This window comes from Colobus angolensis, unplaced genomic scaffold (assembly GCF_000951035.1).
Source record: "Colobus angolensis palliatus isolate OR3802 unplaced genomic scaffold, Cang.pa_1.0 Scaffold238, whole genome shotgun sequence".
In the NCBI taxonomy this organism is placed as follows: domain Eukaryota; kingdom Metazoa; phylum Chordata; class Mammalia; order Primates; family Cercopithecidae; genus Colobus; species Colobus angolensis.
The window spans coordinates 629033-639499 of NW_012115577.1; the positions used below are offsets into that span (position 1 = coordinate 629033).

The 10467-nt window shown below is 46.6% G+C and overlaps 1 protein-coding gene across 1 annotated transcript in view; it reads right to left on the reverse strand.

The window, feature by feature from the left end:
* Positions 1 to 1584: 1584 nt before the first annotated feature.
* The window catches only part of DPCR1 (diffuse panbronchiolitis critical region 1), a 12284-nt gene continuing 3401 nt past the window's right edge, over positions 1585 to 10467 (reverse strand). The window contains exons 2-3 of the mRNA XM_011945065.1: positions 3301 to 5306; positions 1585 to 2841 (exon numbers count right to left, since the gene is read on the reverse strand). Coding sequence (XP_011800455.1) covers positions 2695 to 2841; positions 3301 to 5306 — 2153 coding nt within the window. The 3' untranslated portion in view covers positions 1585 to 2694. The remainder of the gene's footprint in view (positions 2842 to 3300; positions 5307 to 10467) is intronic.

The window sequence follows — 10467 nt, forward strand, 5'->3', positions numbered from 1 at the left end:
TCGAACCACAAATTTGCGCTGTCCGCGAGAGATCAGAAGCCGCCCGCAAAGTGGAACCCGGAAGAATGAGGGAGGACCGCAGTCTCGGGGAACCGGAGTCCCCTCTTCAACTCCGCCGGGACAGAAGCTTCCGGCGCCCCGGCCGTCGCCTGCCCTCGGGGCACTCGCTCTCCCGAGGTGTCCTCCCCGGGGGCTGAGGGAGCGATTTCCCTCCTGTCCTACTCATTAAGTAATTATCCCTAATGAGGTCCCAGTCCTGGAGCCTGTTAAAGGATTTCCGCCGGGATTTCAAAGTGAAAATTAGCGGGGAATGGAGAGGGGAGAGGAGTGGGAAGGAGACACCCGCCGCGCCCCGAGGCCCACAGTCCGCGTTTGCCGGGCGAAGAACCTCTCCATCTCCGTTTGACCCCTAGTGCTGCATTTTGGTGTCTTGATAGAGGAGGGGTCTGTCCGGTTGGATATTTAGGACTCTCGGGGCAGAGGTGTTTTTATTTCGTTTTGTTTTTGAATTGGAGTCCAGGCTGAGTTTAGGGGTCTCTGCATCTCTCCCAGGGCGGAGAGACACTCCTGTCCTGGCAGATGCCACAGGCTGAGTCACCACCTGCCCAGATAACTAAAATCCAGGCGTCTTCCTCCTTTTCTCGAGGGCTCTCCAGCCCCTTCCGGAACCCAGGTGTCCCTCTACTTCCTTTCTCCAGGGGCCTAAATCTGGGTCCCTCTGGCACCTGGCATGCCCGCTCTCTGAGAGTCAAGCTTCAATCTTGCCCTTAGCAGAGTGGGTTTCTGGTGGGAGATTCAGTAATAAGGGCCTTCCCAGCCCAGCCAGGGCCAGATAGTTCAATGACATCAGTGTCAGGGTTGGGATTACTGACCATGATAGGTTTCCAGCTTTCAGCAAATGGGGATGCCCAAAGGAACAGATAGTGAGTGACTTGTGGCCCCGCTGTTTGATTCTGGATGGAGTTATGTTTAGGAGCCTGGCAGCAAAGTGGGGCATCTTTTCTGTTAGTGACGATGCCATCTTCCTCTGGTAAGAGAGCCAAGGCTGCATGGGTGATGGGAGGTTTCTGTTGGGACTGACGTGGGCACAGAATGGTTTTGGAGGAGGACTGGTGTCCTAACATAAATAGGGGGCATAGCAGATACTCACGGAGTTGGGCTTAATGAATTAGGGTGCTGTTTATTCTGTATAGCACCTACCTTGTGACAACTCTTGTTAAATTATTTAATTTTAATTTTCCTATCTTTGTGTCTCAGGTGAGAACTATGTCTTATACTTCTTTATATCCTCAACAGAGTATATAATAGGTGCTTTAAAATACTTGCTTTTTAATTGACAGGTTTTTCTACTCATTTTGCCACCATGCGAATAAACCCGGCTTGCACTGAGGCTGGCTCTTATCTAAACCCAGAAAGGAGCCATTTTTGGAACAATAGAAATTCAGCCTCCCCTTTCTTGACCCTCCATAGATTGCGAGTCCTGCCCTCCAGCTCCTCCGGCTCCTCCTCTTCTGTAAGGTCTCAGCCGGAGCCAGGAACACCAGTCAGAACTTTCTCCCAATGGATAGTCTAATAACTATGATGCCCTTTATAAACATGTTATGCTTTATTATAAAAAAGGTCAGTAGAAGGAAACTATCATCATCATTCTCCTTTTCCCATCTGCCCAATCAGTAATAAGGTGAAATGGCCATAAGAAAAAGAGAGAGAAAATCTAGAAAACACACATAGATGAAATGCCTACAAGCAGGAAAATTGGAATCTGGGGTGAAGGTGGGAGGGGAGAGTATGGGGATGGTAGAGAAGATGGGTAACTTTTACGAGATAAAGCCACAGCTGACTTTTGGTGGAAGAGACAGGAAAATAAATGCTGAGACACCATCAGGGAAGGTCTGGGATGGAGATCAGTGGGTGAGACTGCTGGACAAACAAAAATCCCCTCCTTGTGTGTCCACCCACAACCCAGCAAGCCGAACCAACAGGGTGTCCACTGTAGACGTTTAGGAAAACTAAGGGATTTGGGAGGAAGAGGGGTCAACCATGTGGATGAGAGAGATTTGTGATTTCTTCTGAACTTTTTTTTTCTCTAGGGCATGGAGAGAGTGGAGAAGGAAATAAATTCTTTTTTCTTCTTGGATCTGGTTTTTTTGTTTGTTATGTTTTTTTGTTTTTTTCATTAAGAAAATGGGGCGGAGGCAAGGGTCCTGAGAATTCAGAGATGAGCCTGTTTACACACAAACTCTTAAGTAATAGTGAATAGAAATAACAATGCTTTTCTGAAACCCAGAGACTCTGCCCTCAGTCTCTCCCTTTCTTCATAATCGCCACTCACAAGTCGGTCTGGGGCATTGCCTTCTAAGGCTCCTGTCCTTTCTTTAGGACTCAGTGCAGTTCTGCATTGGTCCCCCGACATGTCCATCAAACACCTTTTCATTCTCAGACCATCACATTCTACAGAGAATGTCTGCTCATATTATTCATTCTTTGTTCTTTGTCCCCTAAACTTACACCCTCCTTGCTTATCACTTCATTCCCCAACCAGTTTCAATGAAGAACAGAGGAAGGGCTAATACTGGTAACCGTCAGTATTCTCTGCCCTTCCTGTAGTCCAGGAAATAGAAATTGTGAGTCCAGTTCCTCATCCAGGAAAGGGGCAGAGCATGGAAGAGCCAGGGCTGGGCTCCTACTCCGAGATCACCGTGGGGAAGGGATCTGGCCCATGCCAAGATTCTGCTGCTCCATCAGGTAGACTGGGTAGGAATTGGGGCCACCCTCATCCTCTGGGTCATTGTCCTGGGTGTTCTGGGTTAGTGTGCGGTGTGTCTGCATCACATAGGAGACCTGTGATTGGGATAAGAAAGGAGAAATGAGAACTATCTGTGATTTGTTTTTCTCAACACTCACCTCAGGTCTTCATTCTATTTTCAAGATTCCATCTAAACCTTGATGTTTATTCCAGCTCTAGATCCAATACCATAAGTCCCAGTTCCCCCCACTACCATATTCTCCTTGTCCTTATACCTCCTATTCTCATACCCCAGACTCTCCAACCCCGACACTTTCTCTTTCACGCCCTTTCATTCTCAGCCACAGCCTTCTCTCCAGTTCCAACTTTTTACCTCCTGTGTATTTATTGTCTTTCTCCTTAGTTTTCACCAAAACTCTCCCTCTATTACTGTTCCTCCCACTTCTGCCATGTCTCTTTTCCTAGATTCATTATTCCCTGTAACTCTGACCCCTAATGTGTCCCCAATTCCCTATCCCATAGGTTGATTTCCATGGGGCACATCTGTCCCTTACCAAGAAGACCAGGCCAAGGAACACCAGGAGGAGAATCACAGCCACCAGGACCACAATAACTATGGCCCATGCAGGGAATGAATCATTCTCCCCCATCTGTCCAGCATGGATATCGTTCTGTGAGTCATTTTTATTGAGGTGTGGATGGCTCACGTTGCCTGGGGTTTCTGATGTGATAGAACTCAACTTCATTCTATGTGTAGTGAGGGTGAAAGAACCAGTGGGCACCTGATGAGTAACCTCAGTTTTATTTAGATGAGAAGTAGTAGTAGTGAGAGATTTGTCTCCTGCAACCTTGACTGGAGGTTTTCTAGTCTTTGTGACTGCTGCTGTTTTTTCTGGGTTTTCTGTGGACTTTACTGGGGCTTTTATGGTCTCAGTGGTCAGTGTGGTGTTCCTCAGGTTTTCTGTAGGCTTTTCTGGGACTGGTGTGTTTTTCTCTTTGGTGGATCTGGTCTTCTCTGAGTGTAGTGTAGGCTTTTCTGAGGCTCTTGTGATTTTCTCTGTGGTTGACATGGTCTTTTCTGGGTGTTCTGTAGACTTTTGTGTGACTTGTGTCATCTTCTCATGGGCCAATGTGGTCCTTTCTCCATGTTCCGTAGACTCTGCTGCAGATGGGGTGATCTTGTCATTGGGTGATGTGGTCCTTTCTCCATGTTCTGTAGGCTCTGCTACAGATGGTGTGATCTTCTCATTGGCCAATGTAGTTTTTGCTCCATGTTCTGTAGGCCCTTCTGGGGATACTGTGATCTTCTCGTTGGCCAATGTAGTCTTTTCTCCATATTCTGTAGGCTCTACTGGGGATGGTGTGGTGTTCTCATTGGCCGATGGGGTCATTTCTTCATGTTCTGTAGGCTCTGCTGGATTGGCTGATGGTGTCCTTTCTCCATATTCTGTGGGCTCTACTGGGGATGGTGTGGTGTTCTCATTGGCCGATGGGGTCATTTCTTCATGTTCTGTAGGCTCTGCTGGAGATGGTATGGTCTTCTCATTGGCTGATGGTGTCCTTTCTCCATATTCTGTGGGCTCTGCTGGGGATGGTGTGGTGTTCTCATTGGCTGTCCTTCCTCTATTTTCTGTAGGCTCTTCTGGGAATGGTGTGGTCTTCTCATTGGCTGTCCTTTCTCTATTTTCTGTAGGCCCTGCTGGGGATGTTGTGGTGTTCTCATTGGCCAGTGGGGTCCTTTGTCCATTTTCTGTAGGCTCTGCTGGGGATGGTGTGGTCTTCTCGTTGGCTGTCCTTTCTCCATGTTCTGTAGGCTTTGCTAGAGATTGTGCCTCATTGGCTGATATGGTCTCGTGTATGTTTTTTGTAGTTTTTGTCAGGAGCTTGTCTGAGGCAACTGTTGTTCTGTAATCTTCAGTTTTTTCTGGCTCTTCTGGGGTTCCTGTAGTCTTGTATGTTGTTTTTGAGGCTGCTGTGGTTTTTTCTGAAAAACATATTTTTTTTGGCTTGGTCTGTGAATTGCCTGAGTTGTGGAAGGAAGTTGTACTTTTATTATCCAAAATACTCATGGACTTTTGCAAAGGTCTTCCCGTTTTATCTGGTTTTTTTGTTACCATTGATTTGCCTGTTGTGGACTTATGACAACTTATTTTGCTCTTGGGTGCTGGCGTTATATGTTTTTGTTCAGAGGATTCTTTATGTGTGATAGTGGAGTAAACAGGATCAACAGAGCGCTGGTTCCGGATCATTGGGTCTTTCCCTTGATTGCTGGAGTTTTCTTCAGAAGAGGGAGGAGCCTCATGATTATCTGTAGAGCTTTTGTGGTCTGTAATTTTGGAGTTGTCGATAGGCTTGTCAGTTGGCTTAGAATGGCATGTGGTGTTGCAGTGGCGTTTTCGCTCATGGATTTCTGTAGATTTAGGGAGCTCTGGAGGTCTTTGTCCTGAATGAACAGTGTCATCCAAAGGGATACTATAAACAAGGCCTGGAGTGAGGGGAAATATGTCATCAGATGTTGAGAGTTCCCCAGTTTTCTGATATTCTTGGAATGTATTAGCACCTGTGGAGGGATAGAGGCAAATAAGAAACTTCCCCATGATCTTCTCCAACTCCCCCTTCCCACCTCCTTCTCTAGGGGATCTCTTTGCTCCCCCCAGTATGACTCCCCAGTCAGTCTCCTTTGAATACTATGATATCTACCCCCCATTCTCACCTCCAGCCCCTGGACTCAGGCTGTACCTTCAGCAAGCATGCCACCTCATCCCCTTCCACATCTCCTCAACTCCCCATCTCAAGGCCTTCTGGGTTTAGGGCATCTTTTCTGATCTGCCTAAACAGATTAAATCCAGCTTCATTTCAGTGCTTGAAAAGGTCTTTATTCATCATTCTGTCCTGTTACCTTCAACTTCACGTTACAGTTGTTTGCGTGCCTGCCAACCTCCACTCCCTGCCACGCCTATCCAATGGTAAGGTTTTGAGGGCATGTATGGACCAGCATTTTACTGTGTAGGTGCCCCTTTAGGGTCTGTAACTTATGGAATGGAGTCTCCTTTCCATGGCATAGCTGAGAAGACCAGGAATAAACTTTAGACTCTCCACCTTTCCATAACATTCTAACACCATCCCAAATGTAACAGTGTGAGAAATTGAGGTGAGACTTCTGGCAGAACTTCCCATAGGGATTAGCAGGTAGACACAGGTTGTGAGTGAGAGATGTGTAAGAAGAATAGAGGATGAGTAGAGGAAAGGGATGGGAAGTTTTCCTTTTGGTGATAAAGTTGGATGAGGGGAATGGATGAGATGACCCAACCCTTATGGTCACCCCACTGGGTCCCCCTCTTCACACATTTAAAGCCAACTGGGGATAGATGAAGGGGGCCATCTTGAAAGGAAAAGAGATCTGCTTGGGGGTCCTGACAGGAGTAAACGAGGCAACTAGCTTGTGGGAGGGACTGACTATGTTTAAGGACAGGGTGTGAGAGAAAACGCCCCTATCAGTGGACAGATACACGCCTTAATTCCAGGGAAAAACAACCTGATGGAGACAGAGGAAATGTCTCTGATACCTAGCCAAAAGAGTGAAGGCCAAGAGATCACCAAAGAGTGAAAGAGATAGTGTCGTTACATAACTGAGATTTCCATTCCCTGTTAGCTTAAGGCGGCAACCAGAACCTGGACCTATTCCCAATCACAAGAAACCACAGTCCACCTGCCTGCTGATGGGCAGAATCGGCCCGGGGAGCTCAGTCCTTGAAAGAAATATGGGCGGGACAAGAAGGATGTGAGGTTAATAGAGAAGCCCAAGTCTCTGAAAGGAATTGAGAGTGAGGGGAGAGAAGGGGGCTGAATGATCAGGCCTGCGCGCCGCTGTCCCAATCCCATTACGTGATCTCCTTGGCAGCAATACCAGTAATAGCTATTATTTATTGGACACCTTCCCCACCCCGGGACGTGGCTGGTGGCCTCACATTCTCTTTCTGGATTCTCTTCTATGGTGATTGGTCTCCCAATGCTCCACAAGGCTCTTTAGAAGCGGTCAAGTTCCCCTATTTTACATCTGAGAAATTTACATTTCATGGAGGAAAAGTGACCTGGACATAGTCCCACAACAATAGCAACGGGCAACCTTTCTGGACCTCTACAATGAGACAGGCAGGTTCTACAAGCGAGGGCATACGTTAACTTACTTACTTTTCACAAGAACCTGTTGAGGTTGAGAACTATTTCCTATTCTCCCAGTTGTATAGATGAAGAAACAAGGTTCTGAGTGGTTAAGTAATCTTCTCAAGGACACCCAGGAAGTAAGAGGTCGAGACAGAATCTGAACATGCATCTGTGCTCCTGGGCCCAGTTCGTTGCTGGTGAAGACCACAGTGCACAGCCAATAGGTCAGCCCAGTCTTTTGGAGAAGGAAGGACACTAACATGTGTGGACTCCCTGAAAGGTGCTGTGCATATATTTGTTTATTTAATCAAATAATTATGAACCTGTGAAGTGAGGATGGTGATCTTACTGTTTTACAGGTGGGGAAAGGAGATGCAAAGAGGTTAAGTAATTGGCAAAATTAGACTTTTCACTGTGCCCCAGAGGCTTTTAAACATGATAAGGGATGAATGACTATCTATCGAGTGAATAAATGAGCTGGCAGCAATGCAAAGGGCAATTTCCACTGGCCTTAAAGAATCAGAGGACAGGTTTGGCATCCAGGCTCAGTCCCTCAACAGTTTTGCATTCTTGCTCAGGTCACTTAAGTGCTCTGAAGCTCCATGTTCTCAACTGTAAAGAACCATGATGCTGACTGCACCAGCTGAATGTGAGGGTTAAAGGAGTATGGACCATGGCAGACTCTGGAGCACAGAAGCTGTTTAAATGTTTGTTGAATCCACATTGTAGTCTCTGAAACAATCTCATGCCTTGCCCTGTCCTTCTCCTGGTTGTAAGGGGAGCCTGAGCAGTAGCCCTACCCTCCTGACTGCCCCATCCACCTCTCACCTGCTGTGGCCACCCTCTTGAAAACAGCAGCCTCTGCATTCCTGGGCCACTTTCTGATCATCACTTTCTGATATGTGATAAATACAATTAAATTTCCACTATGGCAAGGGTTTTGTTTTTGTTTGTTTTTTTGTTTTCTGAGACGGAGTCTCGCTCTGTCGCCAAGGCTGGAGTGCAGTGGTGTGATCTGGGCTCATTTCAACCTCCACCTCCCAAGTTCAAGTGATTTTCCTGCTTCAGCCTCCTGAGTAGCTGGGACTACAGGCACGTGCCACCACGCCCAGCTAATTTTTTGTATTTTTAGTAGAGATGGGGTTTCACTGTGTTAGCTAGGATGGTCTCGATCCCCTGACCTCATGATCTGCCCGCCTCAGCCTCCCAAAGTGCTGGGATTACAGGCATGAGCCATCGCGTCCGGCCAGGGTTGTTGTTGTCGTTGTTGTTTTTGAGACAGAGTCTTACTCTGCACCAGGCTGGAGTGCAGTGGCATGGTCACAGCTCACTGCAGCCCTGACCTCCTGGGCTCAAGCAATCCCCCCACCTCAGCCCCCTGTCAGCTGGGACTACAAATGTGAGCCACTGTGCCCCTCTCCCCGTTTTTTTTTAAGACACAGGGTCTCACTATGTCAGCCAGGCTGGTCTCAAACTATGGTCCTCAGTGATCCTCTTGTCTCAGCCTCCTAAAGTATTAGGATTATAGGCATGAGCCACTGTGCCTGGCCTGGCCTGGCAGGGATTTTTATTTGTTTTGTTTGTCACTGTCTCCAGCCTAGAACAGTGTCTGGTCCATAGGAGGCATTTTGTAAATACTTGTTGAATAATGAATGAAAGAACAAGACTGATGAAAACTCCTTAGAAGCCTTGCCAACAACATTTCATAATGCACATTAAGTAGAAACCAAATGTATTTGTGACCTCCGCAGGCTGGAACACCAAGGGGCAACTTCCGCTGTTAAGTAATTGAGCTCTGAGATGAAAAGATGTTGAAAGAAGGCCTCTGGCCCACCAATTCTAGGATACCAGTTCTCATTAAACCACAGGATCACAGTCCATAACTAGACTCAGATAACAATATTTTAGAATTTTAGATCTGCATCAAACAGTTGTGGAACCATAGATTGTAAAAAGCTGAGGTAAAGCTCAAGGGATTCCTTGGTCCTGACACAGCCAAGAGGCAAATCAGTGTAAACCCCCAGGACAAGAGAAGCATCTCTTCCCCAGACGATCTACCTTTGGTAGTGACTTACTTCCCTAGGAAGTTTTCACCAGGAGATAGTCATTCCACATCCAACCATCATAGCCTGAAAAGAACTGTTTTGGTCATTGAAGAATAGGCAGGAGGTGCAGAAGGGAAAATCCAACTTTAGCACAAGACATTGTGGATGGATGCTCAGTCGGGATAAAAGAATAATAACAAATCCCACAACATCAGAATGATGCACAGTGCCAAAGCCCACCATCTGCTTCATTCACTCATTTGAAAGGGAGGACATCAGCTGGGCACAATGGCTCGCACCTGTAATCCCAGCACTTTGGGAGGCCAATGTGGGCAGATCACCTGAGGTCAGGAGTTCGAGACCAGCCTGGCCAACATGGCAAAACCCCATCTCTACTAAAAATATGAAAACTAGCCGGGCATGGTGGCAGCAGCCTGTAATCCCAGCTACTCAGGAGACTGAGGCAGGAGAATCAGTTGAACCTGGGAGGCGGAGGTTGCAGTGAGCCAAGATCATGCCACCGCACTCCAACGTGGGCCACAGAGCAAGAGTCTGTCAAAAGAAGAAAGAAAGAGAAGGAAGGAAGAAAAGGAGGAAAGAAGAAAAACAGAAAGAAAGAAAAGAAAGAGAGAGAGATGGAGGGAGGGAGGGAAGAAGAAAAAGAAAGAAAGGAAAGAAAGAGAAAGAGAGAAAGAAAGGGAAAGAAAGAAAGGAAAGAAAGAGAGAGAAAGAAAGAGAGGAAGGAGAGAGGGGGAGGTAAAGAGAAAAAGGGAAGGAAGGCAAGGAAGGGAGAGAAGGAGGAAGAGAGAACATCTTGCTAAGCGACTCATGCCTTGGAGTCTCTGTCAGAGCACGCTCTCCCAAAAGAGCATCTCTAGTGTTTCCTGGTATCCTTACCCCCATAAATGGCATGCTCCATTTGCAATAATGTGGGTAAATGCCTGTTAAAATATCTATACAGTATTAATTCAATAAGTGGCTTAAAACACAGACATAGAAAAAGAAAACTGGTGGGCACAGTTGCTCACACTTATAATTCCAGCACTTAGGGAGGCTGAGGCAGGAGGACCAGTCTGGGCAACATAGCGAGACTTGTCTCTACAAAAAAAAAAAAAAAAAAAGGAAAGCTAAAGGGAGATGTAATCAAATGATTGCCTGGGGACTAGGGAGTATACAGAGAGATTTTATTTTTCTTTCTGATTTTTTCTATTTTCCATTTTCTACAATGAGCATACATTATTTGTGTTACAGAAATTAAATCAAATAGCATTTGTTATAGGAAAATGTTCTTGTTAGATTCTTCCAAGGACCCCAGTCCCAATTCCCATCTCCTGACTCACCTGTGCTCCCTCAGGTGAGTTCATCTGGACTGTGCCTGTGCCTCCCTCTGATTATTTAATCTAGACTGTACCTGTGCGCCCTCGGCTGATTTAATCTAGACTGCACCTGTGCTCCCTCTGATTATTTAATCTAGACTGCACCTGTGCACCCTCGGCTGATTTAATCTAGACT